This window comes from Echeneis naucrates, chromosome 14 (genome assembly GCF_900963305.1).
Source record: "Echeneis naucrates chromosome 14, fEcheNa1.1, whole genome shotgun sequence".
NCBI lineage: Eukaryota > Metazoa > Chordata > Actinopteri > Carangiformes > Echeneidae > Echeneis > Echeneis naucrates.
The window spans coordinates 6,110,618-6,131,789 of record NC_042524.1 but is presented as its reverse complement, the minus strand read 5'-3'; the positions used below and the strand labels follow the sequence as shown (position 1 = coordinate 6,131,789).

Genomic DNA, 21,172 nt, shown 5'->3' with positions numbered 1-21,172 from the left:
CCTCTAGTGGAGACACTCAAAGTCCAATTAATGTGTATTTTCCATTTCAGCAGAGGATGAATTACTCTGTATCAGTTTAGATGCATGAATTCAGCCTCAGAGTGAAGTGCTGGTATTAAATTCACTTCTGTGGTTGTGATTTGAATCCTCTGCAGCAGACTGAAGTCGAGGGGGGGGAGGATTTCCTCCTGCTCAACCTGCTTGGTGCTGCCTGGCTAATTTTAACCTTTCAGTTCAAAGAGCACAGCAGCTCAGAGCAACACTATAAAACCAAAGAGAGGAAACAACACGCCTTGGTCTGGAGAAGGTTTGATCCCACTGTGAGTGACTGGAAATACTTCACCAATGCCTATTTTGAAAGCAGTAAAGCGAAACTTCTCTGACGAGTGATAAGTGAAATATTTCAGCTGTTTTTTCTCGGTTTGATTTATTCATTTATTCACAGTGTCACAGGACAGATACTGGATTTACAGTTTTCAGGCCTCCACCATTTACCTCGAACATCAGCCGTTAGCTGCACAGTAACAAGGTTGAATAAAGTCACCTTTTAATGAAATCCTTAAATGCTGCTTTGCTTTAAATCTAATTAACATCGCTTTAATACTCAGTGCATGAAATGTGCAAATGTTTCTCTTGTGCTGCTGATTAGGTGTGTGACCTTTGTCAGTGGCTGCGTGGACGTCTTTGGTCCACCTTGCCTTGACGTCTGTGACCTGTTTCACAAGTCTGATCATATGACAGCGTAGTGCCGTGACTTTGGACAAGGAGTCTCTGACCTCCTTGTCTGCTCATCAGTCCGTATTTTCTTGACTTTGGGTGAAATAGGTTAACAACTATTGTGGACTGATTTTATGAGATTTTGTGAAAACATTAATGAGGTGAAGTGTCCAACACTTCGGTTTGGTACCCGTAGGCCTACTTTGTGTCTGCTCTGCAAAACATCAACATCTTTCCCACCATAATGTTAGCCTTTAGCTAAAGGTACATTCTCATGACTCTTAGTCCGCTGGAAAATATAACACTTCAGGTCAGTCAGTATTTGTTTAATGTGGTTCTAATAATCTGACACATTTGACTGGTGACAGTGAAACACATCAGTTTGTTTTCAGGGTTCATTCTCAGGAAAGAGGTCACCGATGTGATTCACTATTAAAGCCTGATTAAAGGACTGATGAAAGTGAAAAAATCTGTGTGCTTTTCCTGCAGGATTAAAAAACTCATTCAGAATGCTGTAAATATGGTGAGTTCTTTATAGTTTATTATTATTAGTATTATTCACCATGCTGAATACATTCTGCCCCATCTTAATTTGACTATTGACCCTTTCCTATCCAATCAGAGTCATCGATCTCGAGCCTCCAAGGTGCGACAGCATGTCCACTGTGACTCCTGCTACAGCCGGCGCTGCAGGACTCGGGTGGAGGTCTCTGTGAGCTGTGCAGTCATTCCCTGCCGTCTGCACTGTGGAGCTCTCTTCCACCTGTGCAAAGAGGAGGATCACCTGCTGCTCTGCCCCAACGTCAGGGTGCCCTGCCTCAACGCTGAGTATGGCTGCCCGGTCCACCTGGCCCGCTCCTCACGGGCAGCCCACCTCCAGGTCTGTCCGGCCAGCGTGGTCTCCTGCTCCATGGAGTGGCTCCGCTGGCCGACCGACACCACAAATCCACACAGCAACATTGCCCTGCAGGAGAATGTGATGAAAGAAATCAAGGGGCAGGATGAGGTGGCTCTGGATTTTGCCATGGCCCTGGTCGATCAGTCAGACCTTTACAGTCGCCTGAAGATGAATCCACTCTATCCAGAGCTGATGGATGAGGAAGAGGAGGAAATAAAGGAGGAGAGGAAAGAGGAAATAGCAATGGGAGGCTTCGTCAGTGAGGTCACAAACAATGATGTCACTGAAGGTGAATGTGAGAACTGTTATTGATATTGATTTATCGCTCCGCCTTGAACTGCAAAATCTGAAGATAAAATCAATGCGATTAATGAGATAGAGCTAACTTTTAATCTAAAACATATAAATGAGATTTTAGAATTAAATATTTCATATGTGCATTATAATCTTTCAAAATATTTATTAATGTGGTGTCTTTCTTTTCTTCCCCCTTCCTGGTCTCACCGCATCCATTTCTAAAGAAAACAACTTATGTGAGAATAATTTTGAAGGGACTGAACAGAAAAGTGTAGAGCAGGGGATGGTCCTCAGGAAAGACAAATGGAACCTGTCTGACATGATGTTTAGCATGGAGAGAGGCGGCTGTGCTGTCGCTCAGGCCAATCTAGACAATCCCAAACAAAACCCAAACTCTGGGGACAAGGGGAAACGCCAGAGTCAGAGTGAGAGGCAGGAGGGTGGAGAGAGAGAAACAAGTGCAGAGCAGAAAGGCCTCACGAAGGAAGGCGCAAACTGTCCTCCAGCAGACACAAGTAAGACAGGGCAGGCCCCGTGGCATGAGGGGGTGCTGGAGCGTCTGGGGCAGGAGCTCAGCCCTCAGGAGTACAACATGTATGTGGTGCATCATGGACGCATGCTGCTGGCTTTTGGACAAATCGAAGCGTGCACCCCGAGGGAGAAAGACTTCGTCTATGGCAACCTGGAGCCTATTCCAGTGCAGAGCCTGCGCTCTTTCAAGGTACGACGTGGTTGCTGTGCTTCGTTGCCCAATGCAGCTGAACCCTCTCACCTGCTGGGTTAATGTAAGACATTCTGTATTTCATCCTGTAAGGTCCCCGACAGCTATCACTACAGACGGCGGGTTCACCTGTACGACACAGCAGCAAGGGCTCAGAGTAAGCCCTGTGGCGTAGACACGTCAGACTTGGGGGCCAACGAAGACGACTGGTACAGTGATGAAGCAGCAGTCACCCTGCTGGGCTACGCTGAGAGGGAGGTCATGGGCCACAAGGTCAGCCAGTCTATAGCCTGAATCCACACTGATGAGGGTGATGAAGGTGGAAGGAACGAAAACGAAAGAAATGACTTTTTCAAAAAGTCATAATTATATAAATGGCCGTTTTCTGCATGTTCTACCTTCTAAATGTACCAAATGGATGAATATAATATTGTTTTGTGTTTTGGAGCAGCAGCCTCTGTGAGAACCATGGAAATCAGTGGAGGAGACCAAAAAATGAGCACCATCTTTCACCGTTATTTAATCTGGTCTTTTGACTGTTTCCATTCAGATCAGCGAGTCGAAGGCGGCCGACGGGCTCTACGTCGACATAGGAACACAGACACACTCGTTCTGCTCGGCTCCATTCAAAAGGAAGACGACCCTGGCAGAGGTGATGGTGGACAGGCCGCTGAAGCTCCATCTGCAGCTGCAGACAGAGAGCGTGAACAGCAGACACAACAGAGCCAGCTGTGCGTTCACCTTCCTCTGTGGCCACACCTTCCACCGCAGAGAGTTCGCCACACACGTCAGGTGTCTGTCTTCACAGCTGATGTGGTTGTGTCTGATCTTTCCTCCTGCCACATCAAAACTGACATATGAATCATCATCCCTTTCTCAGGAACGTCCACTGTGACATCCAGACATGTCTAAGCGGTTGGTTCGAGCAGAGATGCCCCCTGGCATATCTGGGATGCACCTACAGCCAAAAACGCTTTCAGCCATCCACACATCAGGCCACCATCGTCTACAAGTGAGCACAAGTGTCATAGCTCAGTCCAGATTCAAGTGTTTGGGCATAACGAAACTGTAGTTGCTCTTGTTTTGTTTTGTTTTTTTTTTGGTTGTTTTTTTAATTAATTAATGAACAAAATCATGACGAGCTTGTTTGTTTTTGTCGATACAGTCAGCAGCTGAGGAGTTTCAGCTTGTGTCCGACCCGTGTCCAGCCCACTCAGGGAGAGAGAGACGATCTGGCAGGAGGAGGGGGCGACTCTCTGAGCTCGCTGCCCTACGAAGTGCTGTGCCACATGGCCAGTTTCCTGGACAGTCTGTCCCTGTCCCAGCTGGCTCTGGTGTCCCGGCTCATGAGGCAGGTGGTCTCCTCTCTGCTGCAGGACAGAGGGATGGTCACCCTCCGCTGGGAGAGGAAGACCTACTCACACGGAGGAGCCAAGTGGAGGGCAAAACCTGTAAGATCTGCACACCGGACCTGACAGTCTACCCCCTGCTGACTGATGCATGTTTCCTTCTCTTTGTCCTGACACTCATTTCTCACCAGGTATGGGAGTTCAGCCGGCTCTTCTCCTCAGTGGATTCGTGGCACATGGCTGACATCCCTCCTATATCTGCTCACCTGAAAGTCTGTCCTTACTATGAGGCCTCTGTGCGCTGTGAGCCTGTTCCCCTCCCCAGCATGCGCAAAAAAGTTGGGTGCAGCCAGGAGAGAGTGAGTCTTGTCAACCTTTTCGCAGGGAAAAGATAGCAACTATCCAAAAACCAGATGAATTCTTCCGGATGTGGATTATTTACAGTGATTACAAGATTACACTGGAAAAGCATCAAGATAATTTCTCATAGCCAGTATCTCACAATGCGCTACAAATAAAATCAATCTCGACCTGCCCAGAATTTCCTCTTCATGATCTATGTGCTGTTCAGTGCTGTGGAATTAATAATGAAATCAGTATGTGAAACTTGTGCATGTACTTGTTCTTGGATATTTCCATTTTCTCCACGTTTCGGTAGTGCTTTTTACTCAGCTGTTTTATTTGACAACTACATTTACTAATAAATTAGTAAATAAATTATAGTAGCAGGAATATTACAGTAGCGCGTTTACTTGAATATAAGAACTACTGGAAGGCAAAAGTCTTCACTTTCAAAGCTTTACTTCCCGAAAATACCACACAGCTGCAGGTCAAACATTTTATTTAACATGGAAACTGAGCATGGAATCCAAACATGTGCTGGATGCCAACAATCACTGCAGTCTCTAATCAGGAAGCACCCTTATGATCAGATTAAAAGGGGCAGCTCCCTCACCAAACATGAATAACACAAAAGCCTGAAGACAGCAATAATAAAACAACATTCAGATCATGGATGCAAGCAGTCCCATGAGCCTTTGCAACCCTCATTCACTACAATAACATTTGCTCACTTCCCTTCCATCAAAATAAATAAATAAATAATGAATTCCCTTCTGTGACTGACAAACCTTAGAGAAGAAGGGAGAACACATTTTGCATGTGATGAGACTAACTCGACCATCTCACCTCATCGAAATCTGGTGAATCTGCCATCATGTGCACGAAGCCCCTCCTCCTGCTGCTGCTCCTGCTGGGTGACACCGCCCCCCCCCCCCCCTCAAACCGGGCTGCTGGCGGTGCACACAGCATCGGAAGGTTGTGAGGAGGTTATGAGGAGGTTATCTCAGCCGACTGCGGTAGGAGACGCCATCCGGCTGCGGCGGCGGAGCGCTGTGCGCGGCTCCTTTTGTCCGCTCCATTTCTGCAGCATCAAGGACGCAGATCTCAGGGCGACACGGGGATCCATGAGAGACGCTCCGAACAGCATCACGGTAGGCCACGGTCAGAGAGATGCAGCTGCAGCTGCAGGTAGATGAGCAATGGAGCGGAAACGAGGGAGCTCTCATGTCAAACAGATGAATGGAATGAGATGAAACAGCAGCAATAAGAGATTTAACCAGTAATCCGCTTAAATGTGGCAGAAAGACTGCAATGTATTACAGGCCAGGTATTTAGTGGCGAGATGTAATAATATAAGCCATCTTTTGAACCACAAAAGGTAGATGACCTCTTTGCTGAAGAGTTGACACTTGTTATCTAAGAGCTATCCCATGTCAGGGTGACGTGAATAGGTGCAAAGGGAAATCCTATTACATCCAGGTGCCAACATCTGTGCAGGTTGTGTCGGGGTTCAGCCATGGATGCCGGGAGGCTGGAGCAGCAGGTGGCCAGCGTGGAGAGAGGCATCGCCTTCCTGAAGCAGGAGCACCTGGCCATGCTGACGGGTCTGCAGCTGGAGATCACACACCTGAAGATGCGCTGTCATGGTCAGTGTGCTGGTGACCCGCCGCTCTCCTTCTCTTTATGTGTCAGTCTGTCTGTCTGTCTGTCTGTCTGTCGCCCAGTCTTACCCTTTGACTGTCTGTCTTCCTGTTGTGCTTCCCCTGCTCCTGTTTGCAGAGTTAAGTTGTGAGCTGGACTCCAGGTTTCCTGACAGAAACACAGAAGGTAAGACGTCAAAGGGGGCTGACTTTCATCATAAACATACATATAGTGAACTACGTTTCCTCGTATTTTCGCAGTGTAAAGTTCTACCGAAACTTTTGTCACCAATGTCACCATCACTGACTATGATTGGCCAAGAGATCCATATTTTCTGGTACCAGCTACGTTCATCCCATCACAGTGCCACCACTTCCTTAGCATCATTTCCCCTCACAATTCGGACAGATAAATAGTTCATATGATTTTTATCTGTGCATTATTTATTTATAACATACATTTATATCCAGGTTGCACTGAGTGATGAGGCCAAAGAAGGAGCACAGAAAAGCAAGAAAAGAGAGAATGAAATGTAAAATGAGACTTATGAAGAGGGTGAAACTAAAGCCGCAGAGAAGATCTCCTCTTCACTATTGTCTGTATCTCTATAATGTGGATAAATGCTGAACTCCATACTGTGTGTACTTGTGTTTCTTGTCAGAGGAGGAGGCGGAGCTGGCAGCGCGCTGTGAGGCTGCAGAGCGCCTGCTAGAGGAGCAGCAGTGCATGATGGTCGCTGTGCGCGGGGAGCTGAGGGCTGGACGGGCGCGAACATCAGCACTCGGTAGGAGCCTCAGGGAAGAAGAGCGACGTTTCTTGGAGGAACTGAAGCGCCGCAGCCACAAGATCACGCTGTTGAGTCGAGAGCTGCAACACCAAAATGTCACGGCCACGACCCTCTGCCACGAGCTCCACACGGCACGCTTAAAACTGTTCCAGCAGCGGCAAAGCACCAGGTCTGCTGCGGAGAGGCAAGAGGAACCCACAGGAAAGGATGGCGAGGAAGGGGAGGAAGACGAAGAGGAGGATGAGGAGGATGAAGATGATGAGGGGGAGAGCTCAGACTGGCTCCTGTCTCCCCCTCCTCCGGCCTCTCCAGTCCAACCAGCGGTGAGACACAGGAGGCGTCTCACCCTGAGGGAGGAAAGGGTCAGAGCTTGCGTCCCGCAGGAAAGAGTAACATCACCGCGGAGGCCTCACTCAATGCCTGACCCCGCCCTCTTCCTGGTGCCATTTAGATACCGCCTTCTTCGCTTGAACCAGCCAATCAGAACACAGGAAGGAGAAGGGGTGGAGGACGAGTGGGAAGATATAGAGGACAGCAGTGGGCACAGAAGGGTGGACATGGGAGCAGGGGAGGGTGAAACCGCTCTGTGATGAAGATGAAGAAGATGCAGTCGTCTTCCAGCAGGTCTCAGCCAACATCAAGCAACATCTGCTGCAGTTACTCTAGAAAAAGCTTAAGATGAGAGAGATGTAACCTTGTGATTATCTGTAGATTTCAGGACGTGAGCTAGATATGTAGAGTTAGTTTCACAAGAGTGTGATGGATCCTTCACGTCAGCGTATTAACAGAAAGTGTCGCACCGATGGAACAATATGCTGCTTTGGAATTTCGAACAAAAAGACTGAAAGACTGAATAGTGTGACTGTTTTCAAGGCCGTTTCATTTTAACACTGTCGAGCACAGCTTTGCCTGTAATTCGTAGCCTTGCCTCTGAGTCTATGAACACTTAAACCAGATTGTTCCAAGTGGCAGCTGCCGCATTCCACGTTCAGAGAGTCGCTCAAGAGGGCGTAGGGACATTTTGTATGATTTGCACTTTATTAAATTCATGCAACGTGCCTCTGGCAGAACTGATTTCTACTGTCATGTCGTCTGTTTTCAAGTTTTCAAGTCTTATTTTTTCACGGTAGACATTTTGACTTGTGATCGTGAGCCATGACAGAAAGAGAAGCAGCTATGTACCCGTGACTTTACCGACTATGAACACAAAATAGGTTCTGTGTTATGGGCGCGTGAATGTCATGGTGCTCTTGATTCTGACATTTTTACAATTTCTTAAGTTACTTTGCAGCACAAACGATTGATTGTTTGATTACCTGATTAATTAGTTGATCAAGATTACCACACATATTCCATTGTCTGCTAAATAGTCCAAAATCCCCAATATATACAGTTGACAGTAATAAAGAGTCACCAATATTTGATAATGTCCCATTTAACTTTAACTTTTTTTATTAACGATTTTCAACATTTTATAAACCACAAAATTCTTTTAAAACTTTAAAATTAAAACGTATATGTTGCAGATTTATAAATCCTGAACGCCATCGTACATCCTGCCCTTTGCAGTAGCATAACCCTGTCAGTCAGCAGTCAGTATTTCCCCCTAGAAGCAACATTTATGCCATTTAACTGTTTAGACTGCTATATTAAGCATTTAGGAATATATATGGTATTTGTCATCAACTCTTTTGAAAACCTAATCGGTTTATACAGCAGCATCCAGTGATCACCGCCTACAGGAGGAGTTAGAAATGTTAATAGACATTAATAACATAGTTAAAGCAGCTCACAGTAAGTTTCATAACTCTGTGTGTAATACGGTTTCATATCAAATCCTGACTCTGGGTGGCAGTACAACCTTACCTAAGCCTCACCTTGTCTGGGAGGAAAACGGGGTCAGAGAAACTAAGATTTTAATGTCTCATTCATGTTCATTCACCATGCAATGTAAACATAAGTACAATACCAGCTATCAGTCCAGATAGTCAAAATATTTGTTTTCTAATGCTACCAGCATCATAGTACATGAAATATCAAAAACAATATATTTCCCAACATACCCCACACAGTCACCTGCAAGTTTAGGCTTTAGGCTTTTATCGGTGGATGGAGAGATAATGAAAACTGAGAGCGGCTGCAGAGCTCCGATTGTGATGACTCACAACCTGAACGTCCTTCATCTGGGGAGGTGGGATGAATGACACTGATTTCTGTGGAGGCAAATTCCTTTCTCAAAAAATAAAAAGACACAAATGAATTTCAACTGAATCAATGAAATAAAATTCTCAGTGGAGGAAAAAAAATGACAATGACTTAATGGTTGCATATTTCAAGTCTGTCTATTGACCCTGATTCATTTATTGACATGTTTATTAACAGTTACAATAGACAAACATCTTTTTGATTCAAAACTACAACATGACTCACATGTGGTTGCCATGGAGTCATACACCCATCACCCGTTTCCTAGGAAGCGTCCCCTTCTAGAATGTTCCCACAGTTGTCTTGGAGACCGTGCCTCGAATGTTAATGTGCCTCTGCAGCACTGCCATGGCAACCAAAGAGCTGTGTTGCAGCTGATGCCTGATAAAAGTGTGCGGCGTGTTGTTTTGCAGGACTCTGCGCTCGGTGCCCAGTGGGTTGTGTCACGTATTGGGTCATTTTTTCAGAAATATGAAGCGGGATCAAACCCCTCCTGCTGCTGCACATGCTCACATTCAAGGTTGATAGAGAGTGCATGGATTGATGTGTACACAGGAAGTTGCATCATGAATGGCAGAGAGGTTGCCCTCTTCTGGACTTGGATGGGTACTAAAGTGTGTGAACGTGCATGTGTGTGAATCGAGGGCCTACGGGCTCTTTCACAGCTCCTCTGCAGCCATGAAGGGCAGACACACATACACATGCACTGACACGCAGTTTGTGTAACGTGGTTTCGCAGCAAGGACAGGGCAGCCTCTTGCAGCTCACTGTTTTCAGCAGAGGAGACTGGACAAGATGACAAAGACTGGCAGTCTGTTCCTCTCTCTGCACTGGCTGGTAGGACCCACAGACTGATTTCACCAATTTATGTTGTTTTATTCGTCTCTTGTTTCAGATCTTTGCACGTGTTTTTGGCAGAACTTGTGTGTCCTCATGAGCTTGAAAAAGGTGTTTTTGTAAAAAATGAAACGTAGTTTTTCATCTGTTTTCCAGGTTTTCCACATATTCATAACCAACCGAGGGCTCATCTGATGAGATTCAGCCTCCAAGGTTTTCCACTTCTCTCCTCTGTAAGGTGACACTGCTGCAGGGACACCTCATAATCTTCCTGTCATCAGCTGTTGTCTAAGGCTCTTAGCTGCTTGTATTCACACATGCCACACAAACAGACACACACATGTGACAGTGACAAAGCCCTTTGCACTTTATACTTAGCAGCTTAATTCAAATTGATCATGTGATTTAAGACTTTCACTGCCATCCCTGTCTGAAAGTTTCAAGTTAGTTGGTTTACATTCTGTCTAAAAAGACCAAAGTTAGTTTTTAGCTTTCTGTTCTTTTTTTGCAATGGCACTGTTAGCAGGAGCTACAAACATAAAGCACAACTTGAAATCAGCAAAGTTTACCTTAAATTTCTTTTATTAGCTAGAACCATGGTAAACACTGTTGTCCTCTCTCCCCTAGGTCACCTGCACAGTTGCACTGCACCATGGGAAATATAGTTCAATGTTGTCAAGCACTGTCAAACTACTTGAAGTGTCGGGAAACACCTGCCAGGGGGGAGGCAGAAAGATCCCCTCTGCTGTCCAGTGACGAGAGCGAATGTGAATCTCCATGTCTGCCTGATGACACAGAGGGCGGTTTGTTACCAAACTCCACCGGTGTGACAAACCCCGCCCTCGAACCGGAGCACTTCCTGTTTCCTGACATCATCCTAAGCAGCAACCTGGGAGGTGACGTGACTCTGGTGGAGCCTATGGTGTGTCTGTTGGTGTCTGAGGAGGAAGAGGGACGAGGTGAGGGAGGGAGGCTGGATGAGCCAGGAGATGAAGGACAGCACATCATGGGGAGGAGCAGGGGATTTTCCGAAGTGGAGACACAAACTGAGGTGGAGACACAGATTGGCATGGGGGTGCAGACTCAGACAGAGTCACAGACTGAAGTTCAGACACAAACAGACACGCTTGTCTGCAACAGTGAGGTAGAAATGAACACATTAACACACACTGTCGCCACCGTAAAGACAGATGTGGACATTAAGGGAGGACATGAAATGTTGAGGGAGGTGGACGTGTTCCTGGAGCTACACACAGATACACAAACATCACAAGAGAAACATTCACAAATGCTCCCTCTTTTGCCACCAGATAAACAAGATAAAAGGATGCTGGGCTCCAGGAATTGGTCTGACACAGATGTTTTTGCCAAGCTTGCAGAGTCAGGAAAGGTTGAAAGAAACACTACGAAATGCAACCTGGCCTTCAGAGAGAAATACGGTCAGAAAGACAGTCACCTCTGTGAGCGCACATTTCAAACAGAACAAAGCAGAGGTCTGACCGGGGAGGAGAGGACCTCTGCTCATCAGGAAAATGTGGACATAGTCTGGACCGAGCAGGAGGACTTAAACAAAACGGGAAACGTTCAGTCAGAAAGAACTTCAGTGATGCTGAATGAACATAACAACGCTGATAGCGTGGATAACTTTGGCCCTGACAAAAGTCATGACGTCCCGAAACAACAGAGGAATGAGGATGACGAGCAGACGGAACAGGACCATAACATTATCCACACACAAACAAAAATAACTCAGTCCCAAGAAAACTTGCACCCGCCAAAGAGAGAGGAAGCCAACAGTAAGATCAGTCCTCGGCCTGATTCAGATGTGGAGTTGTGGGCGCCACAGGTGGAGGAGAAGGACGGACCTGAGATGAAGCAGATGACCTTGTTTTTGGTTGACAGGCTGTTTCTGGCAGCACCACATGGCAAAGGTGGGCAAATTTATTTGGCTGCTGTTTGCGTTGTCTGCTGTGGCAAACTGAAAATCTTAAGTACCAAATGCAAAAAGGAAAAAGCAAAACAATTAAGCATGGAAAATGGAAACAATAGTTGATTTGGTATTTCATGATAAACATTTTTTGAGGGATTTGTTTATTTGTTTTCAGTTTCCATTTTCTCCTCAGCATTTGATTCTGGTTGAGTCTGGTTATCCTGCAGTAAAACAGAAAAATTGTTTTTGGGGAGATTTCACTTTATGTTCTAACCTTATTTTGTCACTATTTTCGACAGCACTTTGGAGTCAAACTGAAGAAATCCCAAAGGATGGTGACGTGGAACAGTCTGATCCAGACAAATTGGAACAGCTGAGCATTCGGGACATAGTCGATATGCAAGAAATAGGATTTATTGTCAAAATTCAACCTCCAGGAGTGGAAAGTTTTGAGCTCCAGGTTCTGTTGTACTATACTGTCATTACTTTCTTAAAGGTACTTCACTGAATCTTCACGTCTGAATCCAACCCTCTGGTCTTGTCAGGTGTCAGGCCAGATGTTGGTGGCCGAGCTGCACCAGGTGCTGATGGATCATGAGATCACCTGCCATCGCACATGTTTCTCTCTTCAGCTGGGGGGCACCACCCTCGACCGCCTCACTGAGCTACGCTCCATCTCGGGCATCCAGGATGGAGCGCTGATCAAGCTGGTGGAGGGTAACGTCTTCTTTTTATGATAATTAAATGTCTAGTTCACTTAGTAAAGCAAAACTTTTTTGTTATGAATCCTATTTATATCGTACCTTCTTACATGAAACTGCACTACAGCAACATAAAATACCTCAAACTCATAGTGCAGTTTTGTGAAACTGAATGAAACATTTCTCTCCTGACTTGTTGCAGATTCATATTCAGTTCGTGATGCACGTCTTCATCTCAGACATGTATGTGATCTTCTGAGGAGCCTCGACCCCACAGATGCATATAATGGGGTCAACGGCAGCTCACTATCTTACCTGACCTTTTACACCAGAGGTGACAAGGGTAATATTATCTTCTCGCACCTCCTGACAATGGGCTTTTTCCTCAGCATGTGTGTCAATGCTCATTCACACCTTCCACCTTCTTATTCATCCCATCAGATTGTGAAAGTGTGAAGAAACGAGCCTCTGAAAAGGAATCTGTTGACTGCAGCCCTCCGGATTACGTCCTACCTGGATGTAAGGACCGACCCCTCACCCCGCTGCAGCCTGTCAGAGATGACTGGAAGGTGAGGTGTTAGCTTCTGTACACACAAATATGTCAAATTTAATAAACACTACTGCGATTAAGCAAAGCAACAGAGGAATTTTATGAAGGTGTCATTACAGCCCTTACAGTGCCTGCGGGTTCTGACCATGAGCAGCTGGAACCCTCCTCCAGGAAACCGGAAGATGCACGGGGACCTAATGTACCTCAACGTCCTGACTATGGAAGACAGAGAACTCAACATTACATCTTCTACACGCGGTTTCTACCTCAATCAGTGAGTTTTTGTTAATCTGTGAATTTTTACCTAAGCTACTGCCATGACTCGGGGCGTGTCAGTTGGTCAACCGCGGAAATATCTCTACAACTGGTTTCCATAGACGCCAACAGCAGCAACCTCGTGACTTAATAAGAACAAGCGGCATTGATAAGAGGTTGTTGAATGGAAATTTGTTTAGAAATTCAAGGATGTAATAATGTTGTATGGTCTGACTGTTCCAGGTCGACTGCCTTTAACTTCAACCCTAAACCTGCAGCTCCTAAAATCCTTTGCCATTCTCTAGTTGACCTTCTGAGTCAAGTCAGTCCCACTTTCAGGAAAAACTTCAGTGTTCTTCAGAAGAAGAGGTGAGAAGACTCGTTCAAGTGACTGATAATTTCCATCCAATAATACTGTCATCCCAGTAAAACAGACATTGCCTTTGGGAAAAAGATGCTCTCTCTGTGTCTCTTAACCAGAGTCCAGCAGCACCCGTATGAGCGGTTTGCAGCCCCTTTTCAGGTGTTCACCTGGGCGGCCCCCCATGGAGACCACACCCTCGACTGTGTCAGAGCAGAGGAAACCAACAGCAGTCACATGGGCCAGGACAAGCAGACAGCTGGGCAGGTGGCAGGCACAGATTAGGGAAAACAAGCACAATTATTAAATACAGATAAATGAGACATTGCAGTAAAATATTGCAGTCTGTATGTGTGTGCGTGAACACAAAAACATCTCAGGTGGCGCTGAATGTGATGCTGATATTTAGGCTGTGTGTTGTGACCGCAGAGTCGGGACTGGAATGAGGAGCTTCAGGGATGCAGGGAACTCCCCAGAAACTCCCTTCAGGAGCGTCTGCACAGAGAGAGAAGCATATTTAAAGTGAGACACAGATTTTATTTTATTTGATTTTTTTCAGTTTTCCGAATCAACATTCAAAGAAGCAGATCGTGACAGTGAGATTACATTCTTCCATCCAGACCAACAGTGACTTTGTTGCTGCTGCAACACAAGGTGCTGTGGCTGTTATCGACGGCAACGTCATGCCATTGAATCCAGGCGAGGCTCCTCATATGCAGATGTTCATCTGGAACAACCTGTTCTTCAGCTTGGGCTTCGACATATCAGAGCACTACCGTCCGCTGGGGGGCAACACTGCTGCTCACGCTGCTGCCATCTGTGATTTAAGAGGAGCACAGGTAGAGATCTCACAACAATTTAATCGTCCTGCTTATCAAGCCAAGTGAGGGAGAACATTAACATTTAGTTGTAGTTTTTTAATTGAAAGGGGAAACAATATGCAACAGCCTTTCATTAAGATAATAATCATCCTTATGCATTAAAAGGCATCTTCTCTGATTTTGAATAGATCTGATCTGTCATGATTTTTTTGATTGCTTTTTTTGAGATTATTGCTGTTGAAATTAAAATAATGAATCTGCTCTACTGCAGGCATATGCATCTGTCGACATAGAGGGTCTTCACACACTTGGGACAGCTGTGATCGACTATCGTGGTATTCGTGTCATCGCCCAAACAATTGTTCCTGGGATACTGGAGAAAAATCAGGAACAGAGCATTGTCTATGGCTCAAATGATTACGGAGAAACAGTTTTTACACACCCCAGGTAACAAAAGAGCCAACAAAGCAATGGCTTCTTATATTTTAGGAATTTAGATGAAGTGTAAGCTGAAACTGTCTGCAGGTTTCTGGAGCTCCTGAATAAAACCACTAAACCACTGAGAATCCAGCGTCACCAGGTGCTTGACCACAACAACGTCCCAGTGGAGCTTTGCTCTGGCATCGAGACCAAGGGCATCCTGGGTAATGACGGACGACCTTACATCCTGGATCTTCTTCGCACTTTCCCCCCTGACCTTAACTTCCAGTTCTCAGAGACAGGTGAGTCTGGTGAGGAGGTCCCAAAGGAGTGTCAGAGCTTTGGTTATCCACGGCGGCATCGTCACAGCCTGGCCAGCTTGAGACCGGAGCTGATAGAGGCCTTTGTCCAGCACAGGTGAGGAAGAGGAGCCTTACAGGATGAAATGAGTGTGGATCAAAGTATTTCATTCCTCTAACTGTGTGTTTTCTGTTGTAGGTATGAACATTATGTCAAAATGGTGGCCCAGGAGCTCAGCCAACTGGAAGAGCAGGAGCAGAGTGAAGATCTGGTCCTCCAGCAGAGTCCTGGAGATGAAGCCACAGCTGCTGACAAGGGTGACTAACACCAGCTGAATGAAAGGAAATTATATATGAAGCTTCTGATAAGAAAAACACATGGACTTCTTCTTCATTACATTCACTTTGCAATATTAAATCTATAATAATATAATATAATAATAATAATAAAGGTAAGATAATTGTCAGGAAGGACAGGAAGAGTTTTCTGCTTTAAGCCAACATTGATATTAAGTAATGTGGACAAGCACAGTGATCAGTGTTGGTTGAGTATGATGTTTTGCCATGTAAATAAATATTAAATTCATATTTTACTTTCACAGCATTTCAGAGAAGAGAGCTACTCATGAAAGCTTGTAAGGCTGTTGGATCAGTGAGCGAGTGTTGTTTTGACATCCGTTTCAATCCTGATGTTTGCTCTCCAGGTATAGAAAACACACTGTGAGTTTACATGAATGTAAAGATGACAAAACAGTCAGACTGAGATGAAACTGTGCGTCATTGCTGTAGCTGTCCGTTTCTCATCTGAGGCTGTTGAGGAGGTTCAGAGGCAAAGAAAGTTATTATGGGATGCAGCCGCTTTTCTGCTGACGAATCAGATTCCAGCTGTGGTGAGTCTTGATATAGCATTAATGTCCATGTTGTCATGTACATGAAGTTGGTTTTAAATGTTTAATGTTGACGGTGATGGTAATGATGCGTGCGTGTGTGTGATAGATGAGAGACTGTCTCGACAACACAACAGTGCCGATGGACGGGGCCACTCTGACCTCTGTGCTGCATCAGCACGGTGTTAATGTACGATACCTGGGCAGCCTGCTGAGGGAGCTGCACACAGTCGAGGACAGAAGGAGACTCAGCCACATTGAAGTAATTATTAACAATTATTAACTATATCACATGTATGGGAAGTCAACAGAGCTCGCCACATCTTGGTTCAGTTTATTTATACATTGATTAAGTTGGTGATTGAAGAGCTCTGCTACTTGACTTGCATTATTTTGAGATGCAGTGTTTTTATTTGTCATATATAGTAGTAGTAACGGGTTGGCACTAATCAGGGAAACTGCAGAGTGATGTGTTGGACATGTGTTGAACTGCAGGGATTCTCTATTATACACCTATCAAACACCTGCTCACACAGCCACCTGTGATAATGTGGGTATATCTGTGAAAAAAATCGAATTAATTAATTAAAAAAATTAACCCGCTCATTTAAATTCTTCAGTGGGCTTTGTGATCTGGTATCTGTGCATCTGCATAATTAATCATTCTGCTGATGTATAGCAGATGTGCCTTGAAAATCATGCAAGCGTAATGGAATGAACTAGGATTATCTTTTCAAAGCCTGAAATAATTGAATGTTTCACAGTAATCCAGTGAGGCCTACTCTGTTGGATGTTAATGAATTTTGGTCTTTTTCACTCACATCATAAGAAACCCACTGAAAGAGAGATAAGAGACAAAAGATGGTCATTACCAAGAGAGAGAATAATTATTTAAAAATGTAACTGCATCATAATCAAAACAATAAATTATTTCATTAAAAAAAAATACAGTACACATACATTAATGGTTAAACCAGATACAGGACATCCATTCATTACATTAATTGCCCAGGAGATTTCACAGACATACAAGCCAAATGCAAGATTCATGATATGTAGTTCTGTGTTATGTTCAAATTCCTTGTTGTACTTTGTTCTTTATGTTTAAATAATTGATCACATGTCCCCCCCCACAGAGAATTTCTGTAAGTGAAGTCCTCATCAGAAGTGCAAAACATGTATTCAGGACCTATCTACAGGTGACATGGGAAAATAATGTACACACATGAAATATTCACATACAGCGTTTGACACTCTAACATATGTCTTGTTTTCTCCCAGGATGTGGAACCTGCTGCCTTCTCTGCTGCTGTCAGTCACTTCCTAAACTGCCTCCTGGCTTCCACCTCCTTTATCCCCGACTCCTGCTCAGACGAGCTGCTGTCCCGTCGCAGGAGCCGACGTCGGCGGAGTCATGGGAGCCGGGTCTCCATGGTGACAGATAGTTTGTGGGCTAGACTAAGCCCTGCTGAGCTGTGGGGCAGGATCAGGACTGAGGCTGGAGAGTATTACCACTACACAATTGACAGGTGTGTGTATAAGTGTGTTCGGTTGGATATCTGCAACTAGACTTGACATTTTCATTCTCTCTCTTTTCAGTGAGAGTATAGATGCAATAATAGAAAAGCACGGGCTTCAGAAGATCTCCTTACTGAGAGAGATGGCCATCAAGACAGGCATCCAGGTCAGATATTTAGAATGCTGCTCCTCTTTTTACATTTACATCTATTAGATGAAGTCTTCTGACTGCCTTAAAGCTGGACTAAGAACACTGAAACCTAAAACGCATCTTTAGTGTCATTCGTCATTAGGAAACTACATCGGAGCATGTTGGTATTGGTTCTGTTTACTCAACTTAGGTCTAACAGACAGGATGTTTTCTTGGCTTTAAGAAAGTGACCAATAAGTACTAGAAGGAGAAAAAGCAAACAGTAAATAAACTGCATTCACTCTCTATGTAGTGCTTTTTCTAGTCAGCGCTGCATCCAGCCATTCGTGGTTACATACAGGCTTTATCATCATCATAAAAACCCGTTTCCTCACTTTTGCACCTGATGACAGGATCTTTGGACCAATAGGCCCGAAACAATTGAAATGAAAAGGCAGGTGTTCCCCCTGTGCCGCTTCCTCCTTTTCTCTGTGCTCAGGTCCAGTTGAGAGATTATGTGTTTGAGTCTCGACACAGGCCAGTCTTTAATGAGGAAGATGTCGTCAACATGTTCCCTGTTGTTAATCATCTCAGACCTACAGCAACAGATGCAACACGGCTTGTGCAACGTGCACATACAGCAGTTCAGCAGGGTGAGAAACAATATGTGTCTACATATCGAATAATATGGTGACCTTAGCTCAGTGTTAGAAGTAACTCCATTCAGTATATTTCACCTGATATAGTCTTGTAAAAATAACATATATATATATATATATATGACACTTTTACAAGACTATATCATATAAAAGTTGATTGTTGAGCTCAGAGGGGCCAAACTTTAAGTTAAAAAATCAGTCATGTAATTTCCAGTGATTAATAATATTATACCTACAAAATTCTTGTCTCACCAAAATACAGAAAAAACATGAAATCCCATTTGTCTTGATTAATTTAGACTGTTTATATTTGCTTCAGGGGAATTCCATAATCATTTTTTTGCACAGAACTGTAGATTTTGTTCTCTTTCCCGGAGCAATAACTGTTTTAATGTGCATGCAGTGAGGATATCCTTTGAGATGGCAAATTGCAATCATCACTGGGTTCTGCAAATACAAATGTATGAAAGATCCAACCTTTGAATGATACAGTATATGTCGCACCCATGCAGTACTGATTGCACAGATTCAGACTTGCTGAGCGGTAAAATCCCCATCTGGATTCAGTATACCTTATGTAAACAGCAGATGTCATAAATGTATGCATTTGGTTTTAATCACTAGTGTCTTATGTTTGTTCCCAGGACTTCTCAAAGATGGCTTTGAATTGATTAGCCAGGCCCTGACTCTGTTCAGCAGTGTATGTGGAGTCCTGCATGAGGATGTGTGCATGTGCCTGCGTCTCCTGGGTCGTCTCAGCTACATCTTGGGAGAATATGCTGATGTAAGTACGTTGTACAGTTCCATACCATGATCTCGTATCTCTTCAGACATGTGAAACCTGATCGTAGCAGGTTTTATCATATGGTCTTTGACATTTTAACAAAAACAGAGTAATATTACATTCTGTTTGCTTTCATTAATAAATGCCTTCCTCGTGTGTCTGTGTTTCGTAGGCTTTCAGCCACCAGGAAAAGGCTGCCAGGAGCTATGAGAGAATCGAAGGTGTAGATCATCCGCAGACAATACAAGACTATGTGAGTTTAATAACGGCCTGCAGAGAGGTAGTTTTTCTTTAACAGAGATTTTACCTAACTCTATTGATGTTACATGTCACCTCTGCCCTGTGTTTCAGACATACCTGGCACTGTACTGCTTCGCTGGAGGCCAACAGTTGACCTCCCTACAGCTGCTGTATCGTGCTCGCTACCTCACCCTGCTTGTGAGTGGAGAAGACCATCCACATATCGCCCTGCTGGATGTAAGTGGGAGTTCATCTGTGATATCTTGATTCTTTCTCCCTACTTTGTTTTTCACATACCCCTTGAAAGTACAAAAATCTTATTCAAAACTTTATTGTTGCATCAAGATTCAATGTTGAACAAAACTACTGAAAATAAGAAAACAAAGAAATATCAAGACTTGAAAATGTAAATACGCAACTTGGAGCAGCTCATTGGAAATGGGAAAAGTTCATTTCACATGCAAGCACTTATATTTGTGTCAGAACATATAATTACAACTCAGTCGTTTGAGTTGTGAGAAGATCAAATAACGTCTCTGATGTGCTCCACTTCATTAGAGTATGCTGGGTCTGGTGCTTCATGGACTGACGGAGTACGAGCTTTCCCTGAAGTTTCTACATAATGCCTTAAATTTAACCTCCAACTACTGCGGTGCTACTTCCCTGAGGCATGCACACAGGTAATTATATAAGTTTACTGTCATGGTCCGTTACATTCCTATATTCAGAAGAAGACGGAAGACAAATGTACAGATAACATCACTTTACAATGACAGAAAGGGTTGTTCCCCGTTTTGATTTCGTTTATATTGCTTATCTCCCTCTTCATGTGTATCTTTGGTACAGTCATCATCTCCTCGCCACTGTATATGAGACGAAGGGAGAGTTTCGAACAGCTCTGCAGCATGAGAAAGAGGCTTATTCTATATATAAGAGCCAGGTGTGCTATAAAATGCTGGAATAGTGTCTTTGCTGGATTTATACTAAACTGCTAATAATTCTGACTGACAGACCTCATTTTATACCATGTGAAGGTTGGTGAGAACCATGACAGTACGAAGGAAAGTTCAGAATATCTGAGGAGTCTCACTCAGCAGGCCGTGGTCCTTCAGAAAGCGATCAACCATATCTACAGTAACGCACCTAGTGCCTGCATTCCACCTCCAAAGGTTTGTACAGTTTGTTTAGTTCACTGCACTAAACACTTCTGGTTGCGCGATACTATCGTCTCTGTGTTTCTACCTAGTTTTCCACACCAAGCCTTCCTGCAATCCTTCAGCAGCTCAACCTGACATGTGGAATCATTCTCATTCCCCTCAGGTGAACATTAAAAGATGACAGTAATACCATCAATAATAACTTGTACGGTGAAGATTGTCATGGTTATCTCACAAGATGATTATTGTGATAAGGGGTTGATGTACCTGATGATACCCTCACATTTACATTATTTGGCATTGTGCTTTTCTCTGTAGTGCAAAAGAAGTTGCAGACCTGAGGATTGAGATGAAAGGAAAAGAGAAGCTGCAAGTGGAACAGCTGGAAAATCAGTTATTAAAGCAAAAAAACCACAAAACTGAATGCAAAGGAGAGCTGCAGTGAACTTATGGACAGTTAGCATCAAACATCTGTGTATGCCACAACACTTCTGAAAATGATAACAAGCAACATTTGCAAACAAAAGCACATTGCTGATTTTAATAAGTTGGTTTGACTGCTTTTGACAATAACAACAGTATGTCCAAGGAACAGACAGGTGGGGGCAGTTTGTTCTGCTGATTCTGGAAAGAACTTAATGGTGAAGAGAGCCTCATCTTATACAG

At 44.2% G+C, this 21,172-nt stretch overlaps 2 protein-coding genes across 2 annotated transcripts; both read left to right on the top strand.

The window, feature by feature from the left end:
• Positions 1–248: 248 nt before the first annotated feature.
• Positions 249–4,430, top strand: LOC115054202 (F-box only protein 40-like). The gene is made up of 9 exons (XM_029519286.1): positions 249–320; positions 1,207–1,240; positions 1,340–1,904; positions 2,137–2,633; positions 2,727–2,906; positions 3,184–3,425; positions 3,514–3,645; positions 3,799–4,084; positions 4,174–4,430. Exons 2-9 carry the CDS (start codon positions 1,238–1,240, stop codon positions 4,375–4,377), a joined length of 2,109 nt encoding a protein of 702 aa, XP_029375146.1. The 5' UTR covers positions 249–320; positions 1,207–1,237; the 3' UTR covers positions 4,378–4,430.
• Positions 4,431–11,659: 7,229 nt separating this feature from the next.
• LOC115054498 (clustered mitochondria protein homolog) lies at positions 11,660–20,673 on the top strand. The gene is made up of 27 exons (XM_029519748.1): positions 11,660–11,725; positions 12,024–12,184; positions 12,270–12,441; positions 12,628–12,768; positions 12,867–12,994; positions 13,095–13,249; positions 13,474–13,599; positions 13,711–13,858; positions 14,021–14,113; positions 14,212–14,430; positions 14,684–14,859; positions 14,938–15,249; positions 15,331–15,449; positions 15,734–15,835; positions 15,921–16,021; positions 16,128–16,280; positions 17,155–17,217; positions 17,300–17,547; positions 17,618–17,702; positions 18,166–18,319; positions 18,970–19,109; positions 19,282–19,362; positions 19,461–19,586; positions 19,908–20,029; positions 20,196–20,289; positions 20,384–20,518; positions 20,596–20,673. The coding sequence occupies exons 1-27, from the start codon at positions 11,665–11,667 to the stop codon at positions 20,671–20,673; spliced, it is 3,693 nt and encodes a 1,230-aa protein (XP_029375608.1). The 5' UTR covers positions 11,660–11,664.
• Positions 20,674–21,172: the final 499 nt, after the last annotated feature.